The sequence below is a fragment of the Nicotiana tabacum genome, chromosome 2, assembly GCF_000715075.1.
Source record: "Nicotiana tabacum cultivar K326 chromosome 2, ASM71507v2, whole genome shotgun sequence".
NCBI classification, from domain to species: Eukaryota; Viridiplantae; Streptophyta; class Magnoliopsida; order Solanales; family Solanaceae; genus Nicotiana; species Nicotiana tabacum.
In genome coordinates this window covers 1688161-1714394 of record NC_134081.1, presented here as the reverse complement: position 1 = coordinate 1714394, position 26234 = coordinate 1688161, and the positions used below count along the sequence as shown (strand labels likewise).

The window sequence follows — 26234 nt, the reverse complement described above, 5'->3', positions numbered from 1 at the left end:
TTAGTTTTTATCCAGTATTTTTAATGCTGAGCAAAAATAGCCATTACTCTATTAAAATTAATACGAAAAGACGTTGTTACCCTTTCTTCACGAGTGTTGTGTAAATATTAAGGACATGGTGTCCTTAACATTTACACTGCACACATGAAGTTAAGGACGCCATGTCCTTAACATTTACACGGCACATATGAAGTTAAGGACATGATGTCCTAAAGTTTAACAACGGAATGTGCAAATACATGACACTTTGTCCTTAATATTTACACAACATTCATGAAGTTAAGGACACCATTTACACAACACTCATAAAGTTAAGGACACTATGTCCTTAACATTTACACTGCACACATGAAGTTAAGGACACCATGTCCTTAACATTTACACTGCACGCATGAAGTTTAGGACATGAGATCCTAAAGTTTAACAACAGAAGGTGCAAATACAAGTTAAGGACATTATATCTTTAACATTTACACTGCACACATGAAGTTAAGGACGCCATGTCCTTAACATTTATACTGCACATATGAAGTTAACATGATGTCCTAAAGTTTAGAAACGGAAGGTGCAAATACAGGACACTTTGTCCTTTATATTTACACAACATTCATGAAGTTAAGGACGCCATGTCCTTAATATTTACACATCACCCATGTCTAGCACAGTGGAATTTTTCGTTCGAGCGGGTAAAAATTTATTAAGCACTGGCTAAAGAGTAAATACATTTTAAACAGTGGCTAAAGAGTAAAGACATCTCTAATTAGTGGCTAACTGTGCACTTCCTCCGTTCAACACTCGGTGGATAATAGGCCTGTCTCTCTACTTTTCTCCACTTAAATACTAGGCTTTATGTCTGAGAAACTTTGGAGCTCGTGACATGCACCTAACCCACATATTACTCGTTGTGCTCTTACCAGAACCATAGCTCAGGTGGGAACCTCTGATAATTAGGACTCTTACAATGACTTCATTACATGATGCTATGCTGTTTTGTAAGTGCATGTATATAGTTGTGCTTTTGGAGTTCAGAGATTTTGCTTACACCTCTGACAATATACCACCTTATCACTAGTTCCTGAAGTACTTAATCTAATTGAACCTTGCTTAACCCAATGATTTGATGAGCTGCAAGAAATGATAATTGGGCAATTGTGGAGGATGATCTTTTAGTGTTCTGCCGTTTTCTCTTTCCGTATTGCTGGGTTTATCTGGCAAAAGCTCCACTCGAATCAATTGGTCTTCTGAAAAAGTTAAGAAAGGCTTAGTAGCGCCCAGAATCTTGCACTATACCCAAAAAATTAGGAAGGTGCCAGAAGGTTCTGGCTTTCAGTTGGGAACACCTTGTTATGCGAGAAGGTTCTCACAATTGTTTTTTGTTTTTGATAATCCAGTAAATATCGAGGGTCAGTGAGGCATGGATAATGGCTCACAAGCTTATGCACATATTTTCACCTCTTGCTCCTTTATTAGCCTTTCTTACACATTATTTTTCTTTCTTAAGATCACTCCTTTTCTTTGCCCCATTTCCTGTATTTTTGATTCTACACTGATCTTGGTTGCCTTATGCTCTCTATCATTTTTTATAAGGTAAATAATTTTTATAGATATTGGGAAATCTCGAAAAGAAATCTATTGATCCTGTCCCAATTGGTTGGATCATTGGTGTGATGATTTATTTCATAGGCAAATTTTTTAGTATTTTTTTTTTATTTCATAAGTAGCATTAAATATATCCATCTCCAATATACGAGCAGTATTCCCAAAAGTAGAGAATCTACAACAGATGAATCTCTAGAGACGACATTCTATCTTCTATACACATACACAGTAGAACTTCATGGATGCACCAAAAAGAAACTAGGAATGAGAGGGTATTTTTGAAATGTTACATAGTGGTTCTCTATGCCATCAAAAGATCTCCTATTTCTTTCCTTCCACAGCATCCACATAAGTACTAGTAGGTCCTGCAGTGGTCTCAGTTAGTATCAGGACTCAAAAATCAACATCGGCAAGTGTGAGATTTTTCCGGTAGGTGAGGTTACTAATATTGATCCCTTGTCTGGTGTTCTCAGATGCAAAGTGAGCTCCCTTCCCACTACTTACCTGGGCCTCCCTTTGGGCGCTTCATATAAGGATACTACGGTTTGGAATCTAGTGATCGAACGGGATGAAAAAAGATTAGCAGGGTGGCAGAAACGGTATTTGTCAAAAGGAGGTAAGGAAGTGCTTATCAAAAGTACTTTATCGAGTATGCCCACCTATTACTTATCACTGTTGCAAGCACCGGTGAGCATCACAGAAAAATTGGAGCGACTTCAAAGGAACTTTCTGTGGGATGCGGCGGATGGAACTAGAAAGTTTCATCTAGTGAATTGGCAGACAGTCACTTCCCCAAAGAAGTGGGGTGGACTTGGAGTGAAAGATCTTATGGTATTTAACAGAGCTTTAATGGGAAAGTGGTTGTGGAGATTCGGTGTAGAAGAGCATGCTCTATGGAAGGAGGTCATAGTAGAAAGTACGACTCAACGGGAGGGGGTTGGAGGACCAAGGCGATCACAACACTTTTCGGGTGTGGCATGTGGAGGAGCATCATGAAGAATTGGGAAGCATTCAGTGGCAACATCACTTACAGGGTGGGAGATGGAAGGAGAATCAACTTTTGGAATCATAGGTGGTGTGGAGAGGATACTTTGAGGGTCTCCTTCCCCCACGTCTTCAGAGTTTCAAACCAGAAAGAACTGATGGTCCAACAGATTCGCAAGGAGCATGAAGGGGGGTAATGTGGGACCTCTCATTCAGGAGGAACATGCAAGATTGGGAGATTGTGGAGCTCCAAGTTTTGTTGGCGCTGCTATACGGGCAAGACAGGCTTCAGCCATCCTGTGACTCTTGGAGATGGGGTTTGCGTGGCGATGGTTTGTTCACCGTAAAGTCCTTTTACCAGAGTATGTTGGTGAGAGAGGAGGCTACTTTTCCATACTCCTTGATCTGGATTTCTAGGGCACCCACGAAGGTGTGCTTTTTTGCATGGCTAGCGGCAAGGGGAGTGATCTTGACTGCTGAAAATCTCCGAAAGAGGGGAATTACACTTGTTAGTTGGTGCTACATGTGCAAAAGCTCAGGGGAAGAAGTTGATCACCTTATGTTGCATTGCCCTGTGTCCTCTGCTTTGTGGAGGGCAATCCTGAATCTTTTTGGTGTTCAATGGGTGATGCCAAGCACTGTAAAGGAAATGTTACATAGCTGGGGCGGTTTTCGTAGAAGAAGAAAGCAGAAGGCGTGGAAGTTCGCCCCGTTAGCTCTCATGTGGGTAGTATGGGGGGAGAGAAATAGGAGAGTTTTTGAGGAGATTGAGTCTCCTTTTTCACATCTTAAGAATAGTCTTTTATCTTTGATCGCTTTTTGGTGCACTCATTTAGCCCCTACTTGTATAGAAGATTGGGCGTTTTTTGTAGAGAATCATGTTCTGATGTAAATTCTCTACGTCTTTGGTATACTTCGTGTATACGGGAGTTCTCTCCCTTTTGATTAATACAATTTACCTTATCAAAAAAAAAGGTACTAGTAGGACAAAACCCTAAGCTCTTTGACTTCTCTTCCTTCTTCTAAATTTCCAGCAGGAGAGTCACTCTTTCACTGTGCTCGGTATCGCCCATGGCATCTTGAACCATCTGAAAATCGCATACTACAAGCGAGTTACCACCGAACAATGTATTACAAGGTGGTCCATATCTTCACCTGAACATTTGCAGATGAAGCACCAATTGACATATGTACTCTGTTAAGAGTCTCATATTGGTTGAAGGATGTGTTGTCTGTCTTCTTATATGGTCTTAGGCCATCCTCACCTCATGAGCAAATTTTTTGTGGTTGAGTTAACCCAAGGTCCATTCTCTTAACATGGTATCAGAGCCAGACCCATCCCTGTTATTGTATTTCTTAATGTTGGGCCCCCATATGATGTTATCCACCGTCTAGTTGACATGCAAGGGAATGCAGGGGACTATTAAGAGTCTCACATTGGTTGAGGGCTTGGTTGTCTGTACTTTTATATTGTCTTGGACAATCCTTACCTCATGAGCTAGCTTTTAGGGTTGAGTTTGGTCCGAGGTCCATTTTCTTAACGTAATCCACCTTTTCCTTAAACTTTCAACTGTCAATATAATTCCCCGCGCTGCAAATCAAGTGAAAAGACACGCCTTCCTTGGTGCCCTGGGAATCCAAACGGATAAATGTGGAAAAAGAAACTCTTCCCTCACTAAAAGCTTATAATAAAATGACTTTACTGAAAACAAACCATCTCTTCTCACCCTCTATTTCCATGCGTCCTGAATAACCTGAGATGTTGCTATCTCTATCATCTAACCGACTGGCGAATGCCTAATTGTATGTGCATATTCTCAAATAAGACAGAACCAATAAGTTTCATGTCAAAAATATGCAAACATGTTTTGATGTTGGATAAATTGAATCTCTTTTTCCTTACTGACTATTGCCACTATGTTCTACATACTACTGCTTGCTCTTCCCCTCGTTTTTTTTCCTATCTATTTTCTTGATCGTATGTTTTTCACTTTGTAAGCCAAAGGTTTTTAGCAATTTCTTTGTATACTTGAATTCAAGTACAAAGGTCTTCAGTTCTCTAGGCTTTAGCACTTGTGCCATTTGTTTTCTAGTGCAGTTCATTTCAATTAATTTGCGAAGACAAATATGTTTCCTTTATGTGCAGTTTCATGCAACTTGATCTTGGCCATCTGCGTGTCCAAAATGAATTTTGTTGGTTTGGGTTCCCCGAAAAAGATCCTTCAGCTGTCCATCTCGATATTCTTGATGCAGAGGTACTTGATTTCTGCTTTTAACAATCTTGGAATAAAACATAGCACTTTCTAAAATCTTTTGTACCATTTCAGATTTTGGGGATTAACATGGCCGTGGGGATCAACGGATGTATAGGCAAACCAATGATACGTGAAGGCAGAGATATTCATGTTTATGTTCGGCGCAGTTTGCGAGATGTTTTCAGGAAGGTCCCTACATTTGTTCTGGAAGTAAAGGTTGTTGTTCTGTCAGTAACCTTCCTATTCATGGTTTCATATTGCTTTATGTGTAATATAATATTTTTTAGATCATATGCTGTTATATTAATTTTTCTATGACTCGTATTTATTTGCGGCTCATTATATTTTGTCTTAGCTTGTTATATTTTATTTACAAGTCAGTTTACCATTATTTGGACTGTCGCTGGGCAGAGGTTTCTTGGTTCAGCATTTGCTGTTTTTCTCATTTTCATTAGAGCCCAAAAGTTGATACCTTTTAGGTTTTTTTATTTTTATTTTTTTAAATTTTAATACGTTATACTTTTTTAGGGTTTGATATTCCTTATGTTACAAGTCTTAGTGTTTATTTTGGGTTTTTGAAACAGGTTGGTTTGTTACACGGTGTGATGTCAGATAAAGAATATAATGTCATTCTTGATTGTTTCTACATGAATTTCTCTGAGAACCCAACACTTCCACCTAGTTTCCGCAGCAGCACATCTGCTTCAAAAGATACAATAAAAATGCTGGCTGATAAAGTGAACGTGAACAGTCAAATACTCCTATCACGAACGGTTACCATAATGGCTGTGGAAGTGGGCTATGCCTTGCTGGAGTTGTGGAATGACACTCATGGGGGGTCATGCTTGGCTCATGTTGCGGTGAGTGGTTGTGTATGTGACACTAAATTATGATATGTACAGTCTGGACATTGTATTTGAGCTCGGTCTGACATTTTGCTTCTTTCTTCTCCCCCTCTCTTTTTTTTTTTCTTTTTTCAGTTGCAAGTTGTGGTTTGGTAATTTTGTATCCATGTCGGATTTTACCTTATTGTGGCTCTTCACTGTCTTTGCAGCTTGAAGGTCTTTGGGTGTCGTACCGAATGACATCTTTATGTGAGGCGGACCTTTACATAACTATCCCAAAGTTCTCTATTTTAGATATTCGCCCAGATACAAAGCCTGAAATGAGGCTGATGCTTGGGTCGTGCATTGATGCTCATTCACAGAACTCTCCTGAAACTGATGTTGGATTTCCAACTTCAACAATGTTTGTGATGGACTGCAGATGGAGATTGTCATCTCAATCATTTGTTCTTCGGATACAGCAGCCTCGTATTCTTGTTGTACCAGACTTCCTACTATCTGTTTGTGAGTATTTTGTGCCATCTTTGGGAGCGCTAACTGGTAGAGAGGAGATCATGGATCCCAAGAATGATCCTATTAGCAAAAACAACAGCATAATCCTCTCTGCTCCTCTTTATGAGCAGAAAGAGGATCTAGTAATATTATCTCCCAATAGACAGCTAGTTGCGGATGCTGTAGGGATTGATGAGTACACGTATGATGGTTGTGGAAAAACAATACGCCTGACCGATAAGGTGGAAGTGAAGGGGATCCATTCATCAGGAATTCAACATATCATCATTATTGGACGTGGCAAGAGACTGAGATTTGTGAATGTGAAAATTGAGGTACTAACAACTCTACCTTAGAAAATGCCAATTTAGAGAGCATCCTTACACAGCAACTGCTGTACCATCAGTGCTATCTTGATTGTGGAGGGGATATTCTCAATAGTTTCTGTGTATCTTGTTGTTCTTTTGCAAGAAAGCAATAATGTTTATCTCCTTCCCTGATCCCCGGAGAATAAGCTGATACTTTTGGGCATAAAAACCTTTGTGATGCTTTCTTTATTTTTCCTGATGTAATTTTATAACTTATTGATATGATGCGGAAACCCCGGAAATAAGGAGTAACTAAAGTGGAGAAGTTTACAAAAAGACATGATTTTGCATAAGAGTATCCATGTACTGATTGATAACTGGAAAATTATAGGTGCTCCTACAATATACTAAAATTAAAAGCATTATTGTTCTGAGAGACGGTCACCTTAGTTGCCATGCTCTGTCCTTGTACCCAGTGTACATCTTGAATTTCTGCTTTTCCCCCCTCTCTTTCCTTATCCATTCCTTTGTCCCTTTTGTGTTTTTTTCATTTCTATACACTTTAATATTTTTTATTAGTTGGCTTGTTGCCTTTGTGAGTGCCAAATTCCTTTGTCCCTTTTATGTTTTTTTCATTTCTATACACTTTAATATTTTTTATTAGTTGCCTTGTTGCCTTTGTGAGTGCCAACGTGGATGATCACCCTTCCTGGTCATAGAAAAGCTCCTAGTCTTTTGAAAATGACGCCGTGCCCTTAATTTGTTTATTATGCAGAATGGTTTGCTTTTAAGGAGATATACTTACCTGAGCAACGAAAGCAGCTATTTGGTCTGCCAAGAGGATGGTGTCGACATAATGTTTTCTGAGAGTAATTCTGACAATGATGAAAATGGTATGAAGTCCATGGAAGATTTGTTATATAATTCAGATGCTTCCGATTTTGACCCTAATGGATCTAGTAAAATACAAAGCTTCAGTTTCGAGGCTCAGGTAAATCAGTAATGTTAAATTGATTTTAAATTCTCTGTGATCTATTATATATTTTTGTGTTTCTTCATATGTAAATTGTGGTCGTGACATTACAATGTTAGCCTTTGTTTATTTATTTCCAGTTGTACTTTGGGATATAATTTTCTTTATTAGCAGAAGCTGAATACAATTGGGTGCCTAACAACAAAACAATAAAATAAAACAAACCCAGCATTTTCTATCTTTAAGACCTACCACCTGAAAACTGAGTCTTTTCTTCCATTCTCGTTATTGTCTTGATTGCATTTATTACGGGAACTCCGACTCTATCAAGTATTATTTCATGATACAAGAGGTCCATCTTACCTATTTATAAGATGGAAATTGTTAGTTTACAGCATGTATGTAGTGTAGTATTGTCCCACATTGGTAGAAGAGTAGTATGTCGTTGTATAGTATAGCTATAAATAAGGACCTCTTGTATTGTATTGTTCATCTAATATCAATAACATATTTTCTCCCGTACCTTCTCACATGGTAATGAGAGCAATTGTGAGAGACTTATCGCTGTGCATAAATTCCAGCGATTCCGGGAAAGAGAAATCGCTGTGCATAAATTCCAGCGATTCCGGGAAAGAGAAATCAGATCTTTTTTAAGTTTGTTTTCTATCTGCTTCATTTCCGTCAGTGTTGTGCAAAATCCAACACTACCACAAGAGTCGTCACTGTCCGGCGACCAAACCCCAGTGAAAAACTCCGGCAGCAGCCTCCTCACGCGCCTCCACGCGCCACCAAAAGCTCACGCGCCGGCGCGTACGACCACTTCCGGCCATTTTTTTGAAAATCTTCCTTCAGAACAGTTGGGTCGCCTGGTAATTCTGATCCTACCCCTACTGTTTTCATTTCATTCCGACGACTTTGAGTTTTTTCCGGACAGCTACAGTAGATTCCGGCAGCTACAGTATTTCAGTATTCTGTTTCTGTGTTTCCGTACACTGTTTCAGTGGATTACAGTTGATTCTTTCTCCTATTTGGTAATAATTTGCAACAATGTCTTTGGGATTTGATGCTTTTGGGTCTAGAAACATGAGTTCTGGAAGCTCTAGTGCTATTATTACCTCGGAACCTTTAATGGGAGGTTCAAACTACTTAGCTTGGGCTTCATCTGTCGAGTTATGGTGTAGAGGTCAAGGTGTTCAGGATCATCTAATCAAACAGTCTAGCGATGGAGATGAAAAGGCAATAGCACTTTGGGCAAAAATCGATGCTCAGTTATGTAGCATCTTGTGGCGATCTATTGATTCCAAGTTGATGCCCTTGTTTCGTCCATTCCAGACATGTTATTTGGTTTGGGCAAAGGCACGCACCTTATACACTAATGACATATCTCGCTTCTATGATGTGATATCACGGATGACAAACTTAAAGAAGCAGGAATTGGATATGTCTACTTACTTGGGTCAAGTACATGCAGTCATGGAGGAATTTGAGAAGTTGATGCCAGTTTCTGCTAGTGTGGAAAAACAACAAGAGCAGCGACAGAAGATGTTTCTCGTTCTTACCCTCGCTGGACTTCCTAATGATCTTGATTCAGTACGTGACCAGATTTTGGCTAGTCCGTCTGTCCCGACAGTTGATGAATTATTCTCTCGATTACTCCGCCTTGCTGCAGCACCAAGTCCACCAGCGATCTCATCACAGATACTTGATTCTTCTGTTCTTGCTTCCCAGACAATGGATGTTCGGGCATCTCAAACTATGGAGCATAGACGAGGAGGAGGTCGTTTTGGAAGATCTAGACCCAAGTGTTCTTATTGTCACAAACTTGGACACACTCGTGAAATGTGCTATTCCTTACACGGTCGTCCACCCAAAAATGCTTACATTGCTCAGACCGAGACTGCAGGTAACCAAGGATTTTCTTTATCTAAAGAAGAATATAATGAGCTCCTTCAGTATCGAGCAAGTAAGCAGACATCTCCATAAGTAGCCTCAGTTGCTAAGACTGATACTTTTGTTTCTGGTAATTCTTTTGCTTGTGTTTCCCAGTCTAGCACTCTTGGCTCATGGGTCATGGACTCCGGCGCTTCTGATCACATCTCTGGTAATATATCACTTTTGTCAAATATTGTATATTCACAGTCTCTTCCCACTGTTACTTTAGCCAATGGATGTCAAACTAAGGCAAAAGGAGTTGGACAAGCTAATCCCTTGTCTTCTATCACCCTAGATTCCGTTCTTTATGTCCCTGGCTGTCCTTTTAGTCTTGCATCTGTTAGTCGTTTGACTCGTGCCCTCCATTGTGGTATATATTTTATTGACGATTCTTTTATTATGCAGGACCGCAGTACGGGACAGACAATTGGTACAGGACGTGAATCAGAAGGTCTTTACTACCTTAACTCACTCAGCCCTTCCACAACATGTCTAGTTACAGATCCTCCAGATCTAATCCACAGACGTTTAGGACATTCGAGTTTATCCAAACTTCAGAAGATGATGCCTAGTTTATCTAGTTTGTCTACATTAGATTGTGAGTCGTGTCAACTTGGGAAACATACTCGAGCCTCCTTTTCGCGTAGTGTTGAGAGTCATGTAAAGTCTGTCTTCTCCTTAGTTCATTCTGATATATGGGGTCCTAGTAGAGTCAGTTCATCCTTGGGATTTCGTTATTTTATCAGTTTCATTGATGATTATTCAAGATGTACTTGGCTTTTCTTATTGAAAGATCGTTCTGAGTTATTTTCTATATTCCAGAGTTTCTATGCTGAAATCAAAAACCAATTTGGTGTTTCTATTCACATTTTTCGCAGTGATAATGCCTTAGAATATTTATCTTCTCAATTTCAGCAGTTTATGACTTCTCAGGGAATTATTCATCAGACATCTTGTCCTTATACCCCTCAACAAAATGGGGTTGCTGAGAGGAAGAATAGGCACCTTATTGAGACTGCTCGCACACTTCTAATTGAATCTCGTGTTCCGTTGCGTTTTTGGGGCGATGCAGTTCTCACAGCTTGTTATTTGATTAATCGGATGCCTTCATCTCCCATCAAGAATCAGATTCCGCATTCAGTATTGTTTCCCCAGTCACCCTTATACTCTCTTCCACCTCGTGTTTTTGGGAGCATGTGTTTTGTTCATAACTTAGCCCCTGGGAAAGATAAGTTAGCTCCTCGTGCTCTCAAGTGTGTCTTCCTTGGTTATTCTCGTGTTCAGAAGGGATATCGTTGTTATTCTCCAGATCTTCGTAGGTACCTTTTGTCAGTTGACGTCACATTTTTTGAGTCTAAACCTTTCTTTACCTCTGCTGACCACCATGATATATTTGAGGTCTTACCTATACCGACCTTTGAGAAGTTTACGATAGCTCCTCCTCCACCTTCGACCACAGAGTTTTCATCCATACCAACCGTTGAGGAGTCTAGTGTTGTTCCCCCTAGTTCCCCAGTCACAGGAACACCACTCTTGACTTATCATCGTCGTTTGCGTCTTCCATCAGGCCCAACTGGTTCTCGTCCTGACCCTGCTCCTGCTGCGGACCCTGCTCCTAGTACACCGATTGCACTTCGGAAAGGTATACGGACCACACTTAACCCTAATCCTCATTATGTCGGTTTGAGCTATCATCGTCTGTCATCTCCCCATTATGCTTTTATATCTTCTTTGTCCTCGGTTTCCATCCCTAAGTCTACAGGTGAAGCGTTGTTTCGTCCAGGATGGCGACAGGCTATGAGTGACGAGATGTTTACTTTACATACAAGTGGTACTTGGGAGCTTGTTCCTCTTCACTCAGGTAAATCTACTGTTGGTTGTCGTTGGGTTTATGCAGTCAAAGTTGGTCCCGATGGACAGATTGATCGACTTAAGGCCCGTCTTGTTGCCAAAGGATATACTCAGATATTTGGGCTCGATTACAGTGATACCTTCTCTCCCGTGGCTAAAGTGGCTTCAGTCCGCCTTTTTCTATCCATGGCTGCGGTTCGTCATTGGCCCCTCTATCAGCTGGACATTAAAAATGCCTTTCTTCACGGTGATCTTGAGGATGAGGTTTATATGGAGCAACCACCTGGTTTTGTTGCTCAGGGGGAGTCTCGTGGCCTTGTATGTCGCTTGCGTCGGTCACTTTATGGTCTAAAGCAGTCTCCTCGAGCCTGGTTTGGTAAGTTCAGCACGGTTATCCAGGAGTTTGGCATGATTCGTAGTGAAGCTGATCACTCTGTATTTTATCGGCACTCTACTTCAAGTCTCTGTATTTATCTGGTAGTCTATGTTGACGATATTGTTATTACTGGCAATGATCAGGATGGTATTACCAATCTGAAGCAGCATCTCTTCCAGCACTTCCAAACTAAGGATCTAGGCAGATTGAAGTACTTTCTAGGTATTGAGGTTGCCCAGTCTAGCTCAGGTATTGTTATTTCTCAAAGAAAATATGCTTTAGACATTCTTGAGGAGACGAGGATGATAGGTTGCAGACCTGTTGACACTCCGATGGATCTGAATTCTAAACTTATGCCAGGACAGGGGGAGCCGCTTAGCGATCCTGTAAGCTATAGGCGGCTGGTTGGAAAATTAAATTATCTCATAGTGACTAGACCCGACATTTCTTATCCTGTGAATGTTGTAAGTCAGTTTATGAATTTTCCCTGTGATAGTCATTGGGATGCAGTTGTCCGCATTATTCGATATATAAAATCGGCTCCAGGAAAAGGGTTACTCTTTGAGGATCGAGGTCACGAGCAGATCATTGGATACTCAGATGCTGATTGGGCAGGATCACCTTCTGATAGACGTTCTACGTCTGGATAATATTGTGTTTTAGTAGGAGGAAATTTGGTGTCCTGGAAGAGCAAGAAACAGAATGTAGTTGCTCGGTCTAGTGCAGAAGCAGAATATCGAGCAATGGCTATGGCAACATGTGAGCTAGTCTGGACCAAACAATTGCTCAAGGAGTTGAAATTTGGTGAAATCAGTCGGATGGAACTTGTGTGCGATAATCAAGCTGCCCTTCATATTGCATCAAATCCGGTGTTCCATGAGAGAACTAAACACATTGAGATTGATTGTCACTTCGTCAGAGAAAAGATACTTTCAGGAGAGATTGCTACAAAGTTTGTGAGGTCGAATGATCAACTTGCAGATATTTTCACCAAGTCTCTCACTGGTCCTCGTATTGGTTATATATGTAACAAGCTCGGTACATATGATTTGTATGCACCTGCTTGAGGGGGAGTGTTAGTTTACAACATATATATAGTGTAGTATTGTCCCACATTGGTAGAAGAGTAGTATGTCGTTGTATAGTATAGCTATAAATAAGGACCTCTTGTATTGTATTGTTCATCTAATATCAATAACATATTTTCTCCCGTGCCTTCTCACAGAAATCATTGTGCTTTACTGGTGATTTGATCTGCAAAAATGATAAAATGCATCGTCAACAGATTTCATAGGTTTAACCATCTGTTAGCTAATTTTGTTTTAGGGCTGGCAGTTTGTTGGTGTCATTGTTAACTTTTTCTTTACCCATCAAGTATACAAGGTTGGTTGTCGGCTCACAAAGCTATCTCTCTATCTGCTGTAAAGAGAGGAACTAGGGTCCTAAACTCTCATTCTTTTTGGTGGATTATTTTGGTCATATGGAGTCACAAGACCCATCATCATTTTATGTTTATACAGTACTGCGGGAAGAGAGGTTGAGATGGTTCGGGTATGTGAAGAGGAGGTGCACGGACGCCCCAGTGAGGAGGTGTGAGAAATTGACGATGGTGGGTCCGAGGAAAAGTAGAAGTAGGCCGAAGAAGTATTGGGGGTGAGGTGATTAGGCAAGACATGGCGCATTTTCAGCTCATCGAGGACATGACTCTTGATAGGCGGGTGTGGAGGGCGAGGATTAGAGTATAAGGCTAGTAGGCAATTGCAAATCTTCCCTCTTGTTCCAGTAGTAGTAGCGTATTTTTAGTAGTTTCATATGCTTAAAATTCTATTACAACCTGATGTTGCTTGTGTTTTTGGTTTCTATTTTTTTGCTGTTGTTACTGCTTCCCTAACTTTTACACTTCTGTATTTCTTCTCTATACCGTTGTGATTTACATGCTTGCTTGGAGCTGAGAGTCTACTGGAAACAACATCTCTACCTGCATGAGGTATGGGTAAGGTTGCGTGCACATTACCCTCCCCAGACCCCTATTTGTGGGATTACACTGGGTTTGTTGTTGTTGTTGTTGTTGTTACAGTAATGTGAAAGGAGAGAGAAGAGAAAAAGACTTCTTAATGACTTGCTTAAGTGTTCCTTAGTCTAAACTCTTAAGTTAGTATAATATAATATGTAGTTATTCTCTTATTTGGTCATATGGAGTGACAAGACCCATCATCATTTTATGTTTATACTGAACTGTGAAAGGAGAGAGAAGAGGAAAAAACTTCTTAATGACTTGCTTGACTAACAATGTAGAGGAATTATTCCTTAGTCTTAACTTAGTACAATATAATATGTAGTTATTCTCTAATTCTAGCAAGTTAAGTATTCTGCTATAATTGCATAATATTCTGCAGAATCGTAGAAAATGTTCTCCAATATTCAAATATTTAAGTTAAATAAATCTAGACACATGATATTATTTATGCTAGTCGGCAATGGGGTGTTTGAGTGATTAAGGGATAGAAGTAACATCATGAAAATACCAAGTTTAAAGTCCAGCTACAACATTCAGTTTGAGCCCATCTGCTCCATCTTCGTGTGACAATATTATCCAGCACCTGCGCTTGTGGGCTGTAGTAGGCTACCTAGTGGATCAGTTGAGGTGCATGCAAGTTGGTTGGGAGTCCACCGTCATAATAAAAATGATGTCATTAATTCTTGACTTACAACACGCTTCCCCTAACTCAAAGTGGTTTTTAAATCACTGAAAAGACAAGTCAGAGTAATTTGTACCAACCTCTCTGTCGCACCATGAGGAAAAATAACGGGATAATTGTTCTATCCTGAATTCATGAGGAGAAGTTGTGTTCCCTTGGAACAGTGACAGGAAATTCAATTGTCAAAGGAGGGAGTCTGATAGCATGAAGAAAAAGACTTTCTGGATCAGTGACGGGGATATGTTCAGATGAGGGGTTCAATATCTAACATGCCCGGTCAAACTCAAGATAGTGAAGCGACTTGAGTTTGAACCACTGGAAAATTAAGGCAAGTAATATGGTATGGAGGTAGTGTTGTTGAAGAAGCTTTCAGACCGCAACATTTGGTAACATACATAAAAAGTTTTTCCATCTTTTTTTCCTCACCTTCGGTCATAATCAGTTCATTATTGTGGTTGGATAGTTGAAAGCTGATGTCATTTCATGTCCTGCGTCGACCTATTGATGCACCGGTCTGTAGGTGTGAAACTATGGTGATGGAAGGTGTTAAAAAAGGATGGGGTAGACCTAAAAATCACATAGAAGGAACTTGTCTCGAAAGACCTACAAATGTTTGAATCAATGCAGACTTAGCTAAAGATAGGGCACAATGGAAGAGAAAGATCCATATATATATATATATCCTGAATTCATGAGGAGAAATTGTGTTCCCTTGGAACAGTGACAGGAAATTCAATTGTCAAAGGAGGGAGTCTGATAGCATGAAGAAAAAGACTTTCTGGATCAGTGACGGGGCAATGTTCAGATGAGGGATTCAATATCTAACATGCCCGGTCAAACTCTAGATAGTGAAGCGACTTGAGTTTGAACCACTGGAAAGTTAAGGCAAGTAATATGGTATGGAGGTAGTGTTGTTGAAGAAGCTTTCAGACCGCAGCATTGTTTTTCCATCTTTTTTTCCTCACCTTCGGTCATAATCAGTTCATTGTTGTGGTTGGATAGTTGAAAGCTGATGTCATTTAATTCCCTACAAACACTCTACCTGTTGGGTATTTCATAAGTAGGAACACTGATTTTACTTCTTCAACTTGTTATCTTGGCATTCCGTTGATTTCATTTTTCTTGAGATGGTTGGTCATGTTCATGTCCTGCGTCGACCTATTGATGCACCGGTCTGTAGGTGTGAAACTATGGTGATGGAAGGTGTTAAAAAAGGATGGGGTAGACCTAAAAATCACATAGAAGGAACTTGTCTCGAAAGACCTACAAATCCTTGAATCAATGCAAACTTAGCTAAAGATAGGGCACAATGGAAGAGAAAGATCCATATATATATATATATCCTGAATTCATGAGGAGAAATTGTGTTCCCTTGGAACAGTGACAGGAAATTCAATTGTCAAAGGAGGGAGTCTGATAGCATGAAGAAAAAGACTTTCTGGATCAGTGCAGAGTTATACCCACTGCATCAAATTTCTGGTAACTTCATGATGATCAGAAATACTTATTGTTCTTCGTTGTTTTTGTTGCATATATGTTTCCTTCTCTTTTTTCTTCCAACTTCTTTCTTGTATTCTAGTTGTGATTGTTACAGCTCACCGGCTTTTGGTCAGTTCTTAAACACTATCATTCTGTTTCTTAACATCTAAGTTTTTTTTTTCTAGATTGAGGCATAATTGATTGATTGCTATATTGCCTCTCCCAGGTTGTCTCTCCTGAATTCACATTTTATGATAGTAGTAAATCATCTTTGGATGACTTTGCTCATGGTGAGAAGCTCCTCCGGGCGAAAATGGACCTTAACTTCATGTAAGATGCTTGTCACTGAAAGCTACCATTGTTTCCCAGTTATTATATTTCATTTTCCAGATATTTATAGATTTGATGCAACAGGTATGCAGCTAAAGAAAATGATACATGGATCCGGGGACTTGTAAAGGATTTAACTATTGAGGCTGGTTCTGGTCTTATTATTATTGACCCAGTTGATATATCTGGAGGATATACTTCTGTGAAGGATAAAACAAATATATCTTTATTGTCAACGGATATATGTGCCCACCTATCTCTTGGTGTTGTCTCCCTTCTACTCAATTTGCAGAGTCAGGCAACCACTGCTTTACATTTTGGGAGTGCTGATCCCCTGTTGCCTTGCACTCAGTTTGATAGAATTTGGGTTTGTCCCAAAGGTATTTCTTTTTTCCATGTCTTATAAATTCGTTGTTGTTAATCTGTTCTGTTATTCATCTGGATGTTTGATTCTATTGCACTTGCGCAGAACATGGGCGTCTTAACAACCTTACATTCTGGAGGCCCAGAGCACCGTCGAACTATGTTATTCTGGGAGATTGTGTCACATCAAGGTTAGAAGATCCATAAAGTGTGCGACCGCTTTGATTAATTCGAAATTTCTCCTACTTTGTTTGCGAATTTCAAATGCAATATTTTCATACTGTTGGTACCTGATTCTTTGTTAATCTTTTAGTGGAAGACGTTTGATGCTTTCATTTTATCTGGGCGAGTTGATATAGGATTGGTAATGCTATGATTTCAGGGATAATGATTTTCCCCTGCTCCAAAGAGCACTGATATAATTCAGTATAATTAGGGTTTTAGCTGTCATTGAAACCGTACAACATTTGTATAATGGTTCATATCATGTCGCTTGTTATTGTACTGAGTGAAGCTTCATACCCAATTTTACAACTTTCATTAACTGAAATGAAAAACTTATGTAGTAGTTTATTCTATTCTTTTAAATATCATGCTGGTGGTACTGCATAATAGCATCTCAGATGCCCCAATAGCTATAGGCAAGTAATACAGCCTTGTATCTGTTGTTACATCAGAAGATTGGTCAGATTAAATGATCCTGTTTAGAACTGTTAGAAATTTTCTTTTTGCACCAGAAGTATACTACCATGCTTAAAATAAACAGCTGAAGTAAAAAAATGGAACTTTATTTTGCTGGTGATATGCATAGAACAATTGTTGGCAAGGCTTGTTTTTTGGAGTTAGAGCATTGGATTCTTCACCGTGGTGCTTAATTTTGCTGCTGGTTCTCCATTGCTTGTAGTCTAGGATCAAACAATGAACCTTCAGCAAGATGTATGGTTGTAAACCGTAAATTTTGTTTATTCAATGTTTCCTCCATCCATATGCTCTGAAGTATCTTTGTAGTCATTACAAGTTCAATTTCAGTTCAACTGTCATTATTTGAACTTTAACACCTTTATGAAACGTAGTAGCTTTTTGGTTGACGTAGTTTTTCTTCGGTATTCTTGTGCCATATAAGTTCGGGTATTGTTGTCTTTTCAAAGAACATGTTATTGGACATAGAAGCAATATTTAAGCAATAATTATGTTTGTTTTTTGCTTGAAGAATCTAAATGTCTTGCCTAATGCATGATCATTTCACTCATGTCAGACCAAATCCTCCGTCACAAGCTGTTGTCGCTGTGAGCAATACATATGGGCGTGTTAGGAAGCCCCTTGGTTTCAGGCTGATAGGTTTATTTTCTGATATTCAAGAATCTGAGGAGGCACAAGATGCTGATGATTGTTCTCTTTGGCTGCCTATTGCACCGCCTGGATATGTCACAATGGGTTGTGTTGCTCATGTAGGAACACAACCACCTCCTAATCACATAGTTCATTGCATACGTTCTGATTTGGTAACATCAACGATGCTTTTGGAATGTATCTTCAGCATTGCTGCTAATACTGCATTCACCTCAGGTTTCAGTATTTGGCGTTTGGATAATGCTCTTGGGTCATTCTATGCCCATCCATCTAGTAGTCATCCTCATAAAAGCTGTTGTTTTGATCTGAATAATCTTCTTCTTCTGAGCTCAAGTTGGTATAATTCTTCCTTAAAAGTACCTACTATAGATTTAACTAGTGAGAGCGAGCACCTGCATCTCCAGACAAGTAAACAGAGTGCAACTTCATCAGGATGGGACATTATCAGATCAATTTCTAAAGCGACCTCTTGTTATATTTCAACTCCAAACTTTGAGCGGATCTGGTGGGACAGGGGTAGTGATCTTCGCCCTGCAGTCTCTATATGGAGACCTATAAGACGTCCTTGTTATGCAGTACTGGGGGACTGTATTACCGAAGGGTTAGTTGTTTATTTTGCTTTCCTTGATTCTACTTTGCCTGCTTTACACCAGTACATCTTGTTTGACATGTGGGATGATTCCTTTGCTTCAGCTTAGAACCACCTCCCCTTGGTATAATCTTTAAGGCTGACAACCCTGAACTTTCTGCAAAGCCTGTGCAATTTACAAAAGTTGCTCATATTGCGGGCAAGGGACTGGAGGAAGCTTTCTTCTGGTACCCAGTTGCTCCTCCTGGTTATGCTGCTTTGGGTTGTGTAGTGACACGTAGCAATGAAGCACCTGATCTGGATTATTTTTGCTGCCCAAGGATGGATCTTGTTAGTCAAGCTAATGTTCTTGAGATGCCCATTTCAAGATCTTCAGGCTCCAGAGCTTTTCAGTGCTGGAGCATTTGGAAAGTTGACAATCAGGTCAGAGTTATTATCTTCTGCATGTGCCCTTTTATTATTTTATCTTAATCATCCTCAATTGTAGTATCTGTTGCATTGTTGCTCTATTTTCCCCTGGAATGTGTAAATCCAGAGTGGCTTATACTTCCTTGACTTGCTGTTTACGTTCCTTGACCACACAATAGTTCTGTACTGCATTACAGGCTTGCACTTTCCTTGCACGCTCTGATCTGAAAAAACCTTCCAGTAGATTGGCATTTACTCTTGGTGATTCAGTGAAGCCAAAGACAAGGGACAACATAACAGCTGACATGAAAATCAGATGCTTTTCTGTGACTCTATTGGACAGCTTATGCGGAATGGTCTGTAGCCCTAAGAAACTCTGTTAGCTTATATGATTTTTCTCCATTTTTGGCTATTTATTTGTGCATTTATTGTATTTTCAGGTAACACCTCTTTTTGATGCAACAATCACTAATATTAAGCTTGCAACACATGGGCGACTAGAAGCAATGAATGCTGTTCTCATTTCTTCAATGGCTGCTTCCACCTTCAACACGCAATTAGAAGCGTGGGAGCCACTTGTTGAGTCTTTTGATGGAATATTTAAGTAATATCATTCACCATGCACCCATTGTCATTTGTTACTATGTTGACACATTTTCTTCTGTTGTTGCTGCTTTACCACATCTGTTATTCTTCATTTTGCAGGTTTGAGACTTATGAGACCAATTTACATCCGCCTTCAAGAGTTGGTACAAGGGTAAGAGTTGCAGCAACCAGCATTTTGAACATAAATCTGAGTGCAGCAAATATTGATGTATTGGGGCAAGCTGTCGAGTCATGGCGAAAGCAGAGAGAACTGGAAAAGAAAGCAATTAAGATTAAGGTGATTGTGTGATGCTCAAGATACGCTTCAGTTACTGTTGGTATGTTTCTGATTATTTCTTGCTTCTGCAGGAAGCTCGTTCTGGGGATGCACATCAAGATAATACTAGTTTTGTGGCACTGGATGACGACGACTTTCGGACGGTGGTGGTCGAAAATAAACTTGGGTGTGATATGTACCTGAAAAAAGTTGAGCAAAACTCAGATGTATTTGAGTTACTACCTCTTGATAATTCTGTTTCTGTATGGATTCCACCTACAAGGCATTCTGACAGATTAAATGTTGCCAATGAGTCAAGGGAACCTCGACGTTATGCTGCTGTTCAGATAGTTGAAGCCAAGGTGGTTGACATACTGATTTCTATTAGTGGGGTTTGCTGTCATTGAACCTTAGTTGCTTATGAGGTTCTCATTTTATTTCTCTCTCTAACAGGGTCTGCCTGTCAATGATGACGGCAATAGCCATAACTTCTTCTGCGCTTTGCGCTTGGTTGTGGAGAATCAGGATTCAAATCAACAAAAGCTTTTTCCTCAGAGTGCAAGGACGAAATGTGTGAAGCCAGTAATTGCTAGAAAAAATAACGTGGATGAAGGCACCGCTAAATGGAATGAACTCTTCATATTTGAAGTTCCTTTGAAGGTAATTGGCTGAATGGATTAAGAGAGATGTGTACTTGTAGGCACTCTTTTTTCCCCAGTTGCATAAACTTTGTAATGAAACAGAAATAAGAGTAGGAGGGCGAGAACAACGTGTCAGTAAATGAGTATGGATGATACATAGTACCAGTAGAGCTTTCCCATATCTTTGGATGTCTTTTAAGGCTATTCTTGAACACCATAAGGTAGTCTTAACTCTTAAACAGAATGGCCAAAAACCTGCTTTATCCCATGAATAACATGATTACATGAAGACATTCGCCTACTTGGAAACATTCTCAATCTTTTCTCAGTCCAAATCCTCCACCTGTGGTGGAAGTTATAGTTACTGGGAGCATTACATTTCTTTCAGCACATCCAATAAGCATTTTCCATTCTTAAAATCAACCTTCCATTTTCTTATAGGGGCTGGCAAAGCTGGAAGTGGAGGTGACAAACCTTTCTGCAAAGGCCGGAAAAGGTAACTTGGTGCTTTAAAGCATATTGTTCTTCCTTATAAACTCCTAATCTGTTTATTTGTTAAGGAAAATGAAAAATTACAATCTTAAATTATTCTCCCCGTATTGATATTATACTTTCGGTTACATAAATGGTGTATCTCTTGGTTTGTATTTCAATTTTCTGTCTCAGAATGCATGCCAAAGAAATTAGTCACTGTTACAGCTTTCTGATTTTTGTATGGAAATTGGAAGGGAAAAAGCTTTTCTTTGCAATTTTGTTTAGCTATAGCTTAACTGAAAATGAAGGAAGTTTCTTCCATCTCCAAAAAAAATAATATTGAAGGAAGTTTCTTCTGTTCTGAAGGATTGTTCATCATAAATGCTGTAGTTTGCGGAACTTCAAATTTCTTAGTCTCATGATTTGGAGTTTTACTTTTCTTTTATTAGCTAGTTTTATCACTTCAGTGCACCTTAGCCTCCCTCATTCTACTCCATCTCTTATCAATATCATTTCTTGGTCTCACGAGAAGTTAGAGTTATTTGACTTCCTCTAAAAACAGATCAGCGAGGCTGGAGTTTGGTTTTATTAAATGGAATTCGTTCGATTAATTGATTCTAAAATTTGTCATTGCATAATTTCAATGCAGGTGAGGTTGTTGGCGCATCGTCCTTTTCCGTCGCACATGGTCCAAGTATTCTAAAGAAGGTTGCTTCACTCAGAATGCTGCATCAAGTGTCTGACGTTGAAAACTTTGGATGTTATCCTTTAAGAAGAAGGGTTAGTTGCACTGCCGCGTCTTTCATCTTGGTTCTTTTCTGTTTCTGTAATTTTGGAAATTTTATTGTGACAATATTACATCTTTCTGTGCTCATATCAATATGATTTCCAGGGCCAACTTAACAGTAATGAGACAAATTCTTGTGGCTGCCTTTTTGTCTCAACGTTGTACTTTGAGAAGAAAATCGTATTAAACTTTGAAAATGACGAGGGAGAAAAGAGTGGTGCTAGTGATACAGGGTTTTGGGTAGGACTTACACCTAAAGGTCCATGGGAGAGCATCCGCTCCTTCCTACCGCTATCAGTGGTCACCAAAACATTGGGAGATGATTTTGTGGCTTTAGAGGTTGTCACCAAAAATGGAAAAAAGCACATAATTTTCCGGGCACTCGCTACAGTTACGAATGATTCAGATATCACATTGGATATTTCATCATGTCATGAGTCCATGATTCATACTCAGGATCTGTCTTCAGAAGGTAGAAATTATAGCATATTTGTTGAGGAGATTTTTGAGAATCAACGCAATCATCCAGTTTCTGGTGGAAATGACCCAGGGCGGTGGAGCACTAGGGATTATGCCTATTCCTCAAATGTGGGTATTACCTGACTTCTGCTTTTAAAATAGTTGATGTTGATTAGCTTTTGTTGACCTTTCCTCTTTTATTGTGAAAGGACTTTTTTGAACCTACCCTACCTCCTGGATGGAAATGGATATCGTCTTGGACGGTTGACAAATCTCAGTTTGTTAACATTGATGGATGGGCATATGGACCTGATTTTCAAACCTTGAAGTGGCCACCAAATTCTTCCAAGTGTAGCACAAAGTCAGCTCACAATACTGTTCGTCGAAGACGTTGGACTCGTACAAGGCAGCAAGTTAAGGAGAGGGGTGCAAATAACACAGATCACATTGTTACTAGTCCTGGTTCTTCGGCTATCTTACCTTGGAGATGCATGTCCAAGGACTCTAACCACTGTTTACAAGTTCGTCCATGCCTTGGTTATTCTCAGACTCCTTATTCGTGGGGTCGTCCTATTGCTGTGGGCTCTGTCTTTGGCTTGGGTAAGGACCAAACATCTATCGAAAGCAGTGCACTTTCTCGACAAAATACTGCAAGGCAGGGAAACAAAATACCTATTTCTGCACTGAAGCTAAACCAGCTTGAGAAAATGGATCTACTTTTATGTTGTCCTGGTGGCAGTGGTAAACAGCTTTGGCTCTGTGTTGGTACAGATGCCTCTGTTCTTCACACAGAGCTAAATGCCCCAGTTTATGATTGGAAACTATCAATTAGTTCTCCCTTGAAATTGGAGAATCGGCTTCCTTGTGGAGCTGACTTCACGATCTGGGAAAAACTGAAAGATGGCAACACTGTAGAGCGACATCGGGGTTTTATGTCATCCCGGGAGACCGTGCATATATATTCTGCGGATGTGCGCAATCCTATATATCTGATGTTATTTGTTCAAGGTGGTTGGTTTATGGAAAAGGTAGTTGTTCCTGGAGTAAATATTTTCATATTTATGCTTCTGGATATCATATGGGTGTCCTCACACCGACACACACATGTACATAGCATTTTTACATTGCAAGAAAAGTTTTTTGTTAGTAGACCTGCTCTGATCAGCTTTTTTCCTTTATGCAAACAGGACCCCGTACTCATCTTGGATCTTACGAGTAACAATCATGCTTCTTCATTTTCTATGGTTCACCAACAAAGGAAAAGGTTTGTATTGCTTGACGTAGAAGTATATGCACCAAGAAATGGCTCATTGAGCAACATCCTCACTGTGCTCTTTTTTTTTTTTTTTTTTTTTTTTGGTGTTCAAAGTTGGCCACCAGCAAAAATGGCCATCAATATAGAACTTAGAAAAATAATTGAAACAAACAAACAAATAAATACATCAATGAATTAATTTTACCCCAAACCGGAGTTACTTGGGGTTTGGCTATATTAATGCTTTGTGTCATTCAGCTCTAAAATAATTATACACTGTAGCAATTATAATAATACTTCATTTACGATAGGATGCAGCGAGAAATCTATTGACAACAAAATAATTAGATAGAAAGTTTAGCATGGTGCTCTGTCAAATTATTCCCATTGGATAAACTCTGGCAAATTCTTTCATAAAATACAAGGCCCATTAACAATTTTATCAAAGAAGTGTGCCAAAGCATAAAGCCCACCCTAATGCAAAACTATATAGGCAGAAAGCAAAGTAAGAACAGCATAACGCCCACCCTAATGCAAAACTATATAGGCAGAAAGCAAAGTAAGAACAACAATAAATTTAAACAACTCTTTTCTAGTCTTATTAGTAACTGCTTTAAATTACTATTAATAATAATAATATTGTTATTATATTCTTAGTATTGTTGTTGTTAAGCAAAAGAAAAACTTCTGGCCTAGAATCAAAAGAGCCTACAAAATAGTGATTTTCCTTGTTTTGAAAATTATTTAGAAAATGGACATTGGGCTACCTTGACTTCAAAAACTAGCTCATGGGTAGAAGATTGTCCGAGACCATATAAGGAGGCCACAACTCATTCCCTCAACCAATATGGGATGCTAACTCTATGACAACAAAAGTTTGAAATGTATTATCTATGTTTATTAAAAGTTTTGGGTTTGAATAAGAAAATATTCTTTCTTTATTCTCGAAACTATCACATGCGATACACATCCATGCAATATAGTCCAATGGAAAAGTCCGGTTTGACATTCCTTGCACTATCAAATGACTAATCTAAATTAGTAGTTGTCAATGAGATTTTTTGTTCTCCTAATGACCTTTAAGAAAAATAATTCGCATATGATCTTAGTAGTCTGACGAGGAGTTTTATCAATGTGCTTCTCACTTATTGCCTGTAAGGTGCATGTGTGGTAATCTTGTGCCTTTCGGTTTCCTCCCTTTCTCTTCCTCTGTGAGTGGGAGATGGATGGTTCCATTTGGTGGTTTTCAATCTTGTTTCAGGAGTTACCAAGCTAGACCTCAGTCTTTCCATTACACAAGAGCTGCATTTTTAAAACAACAACAACCCAGTGATTTTTCACAAGTGGAGTCTGGGGAGGGTAAGATGTATGCAACCTTACCCCCACCCTGGAAGGGCAGAGAGGTTGTTTCCGATAGAACCTCGGCTGGAAAAAGGATGGAAAAAAAGTAATGGCAACAAGTAGGAACAACACCAAGATAAAAAGACCGAAACCAAAAAAAGCAGTTAAACTCTAGGTAGTAATAGCAATCTATGAATAAAAGCATATCATACTAACACTAATGCTAGCGAACTGAGTAAGACAAAGAGAAACGCTCGACTACCTACTAGCCTTCTACCCTAATCTTCGACCTCCACACCCTCCTATCTAGGGCCATGTCCTCGGTCAGTTCCAGCTGCGCCATGTCCCGCCTAATCACCTCTCCCCAAGATTTCTTAGGCCTACCTCTACCCTTCCTGTTACCCACCAGGGCTAACCTCCCACACCTTCTAACTGGGGCTTCTATACTTCTCCCCTTAACATGCCTGAACCATCTCAACCTTGCCTCCCACATCTTATACTCCACAAGGGTCACTCCCACCTTATCCCGAATAACTTAATTCCTAATCTTATCTAACCTGGTATGCCCACACATTCATCTTAACATCCTCATTTCAGCTACTTTCATCTTCTGGAGATGATAGTTCTTGACAGGCCAACACTCTGCTCCATACAACATAGTCGGTCTAACTACTACCTTGCAGAACTTACCTTTAAGTTTCAGCGGCACATTCTTATCACACAAGACACCGGAAGCGAGCCTCCACTTCATCACACAAGAGCTGATTTCTTACAAAAATTTAATTTATACGGAAAAAGCTATGTTTCTATGCCAAGTGGAAAATAGGTCTCTTTGTGCGTTTGTATATGCTCCTGCGCGTGCACGCACACACATGGCACACCATGATTTTTCTCTGTAATTATCTGTTTGCGGAGACTATATGTGATACTAGTTTGTATGGAATCATGCCTTGTACAGGAGGTTGCGGATTAGTGTTGAACGTGACATGGGAGGAACTACTGCTGCTCCTAAAACCATACGGTTCTTTGTTCCATATTGGATTAGCAATGACTCATTCTTGTTTTTGTCTTATCAAGTTGTGGAATTTGAGCCATTGGAAAGCTCAGATGTAGATTCACTTTCACTTTCCAGAGCTGTTAAATCAGCTAAACTAGCATTGAAAACTCCCCCTACTTCAGTGCTCAGTAGACAGATAGGTGCAAGGAAAAACATTCAAGTACTTGAAGTTATTGAAGATTCCAGTCCAACACCCAGCATGCTTTCTCCACAACACTATGTTGGCCGCGGTGGTGTCATGCTGTTTTCATCGCGTAATGATGCCTATCTTTCATCACGGGTGGGCATTGCTGTCGCTCTTCAAAATTCTGAGAACTTCAGTTCTGGGATATCTCTTCTTGAGCTGGAAAAGAAGGTAACATGGATAAATTTTGGGTGATTCACAATGGCTAAAATTACGACTCTCATTAAACTTGGCTTTCCTGCAGCAACGTGTTGACGTCAAGGCCTTTGGTGCGGATGGATTTTATTACAAGCTTTCGGTGGTACTGCGCATGACTTCAGACAGAACAAAGGTATTCTTAA

At 39.6% G+C, this 26234-nt stretch overlaps 1 protein-coding gene across 1 annotated transcript in view; it reads left to right on the top strand.

Moving 5' to 3' along the window:
• Window positions 1-26234, top strand: part of LOC107782497 (uncharacterized) — a 106039-nt gene that overhangs the window by 58399 nt on the left and 21406 nt on the right. Inside the window, exons 31-52 of the mRNA XM_075229825.1 lie at window positions 4730-4838; window positions 4911-5054; window positions 5423-5698; window positions 5893-6510; window positions 7259-7474; window positions 16020-16123; window positions 16208-16503; window positions 16593-16677; window positions 17742-18437; window positions 18530-18848; window positions 19031-19189; window positions 19274-19437; window positions 19539-19716; window positions 19788-20057; window positions 20149-20355; window positions 20778-20832; window positions 21460-21590; window positions 21703-22185; window positions 22266-23084; window positions 23244-23320; window positions 25611-26064; window positions 26138-26224. Coding sequence (XP_075085926.1) covers window positions 4730-4838; window positions 4911-5054; window positions 5423-5698; window positions 5893-6510; window positions 7259-7474; window positions 16020-16123; window positions 16208-16503; window positions 16593-16677; window positions 17742-18437; window positions 18530-18848; window positions 19031-19189; window positions 19274-19437; window positions 19539-19716; window positions 19788-20057; window positions 20149-20355; window positions 20778-20832; window positions 21460-21590; window positions 21703-22185; window positions 22266-23084; window positions 23244-23320; window positions 25611-26064; window positions 26138-26224 — 5947 coding nt within the window. The remainder of the gene's footprint in view (window positions 1-4729; window positions 4839-4910; window positions 5055-5422; window positions 5699-5892; window positions 6511-7258; window positions 7475-16019; window positions 16124-16207; window positions 16504-16592; window positions 16678-17741; window positions 18438-18529; window positions 18849-19030; window positions 19190-19273; window positions 19438-19538; window positions 19717-19787; window positions 20058-20148; window positions 20356-20777; window positions 20833-21459; window positions 21591-21702; window positions 22186-22265; window positions 23085-23243; window positions 23321-25610; window positions 26065-26137; window positions 26225-26234) is intronic.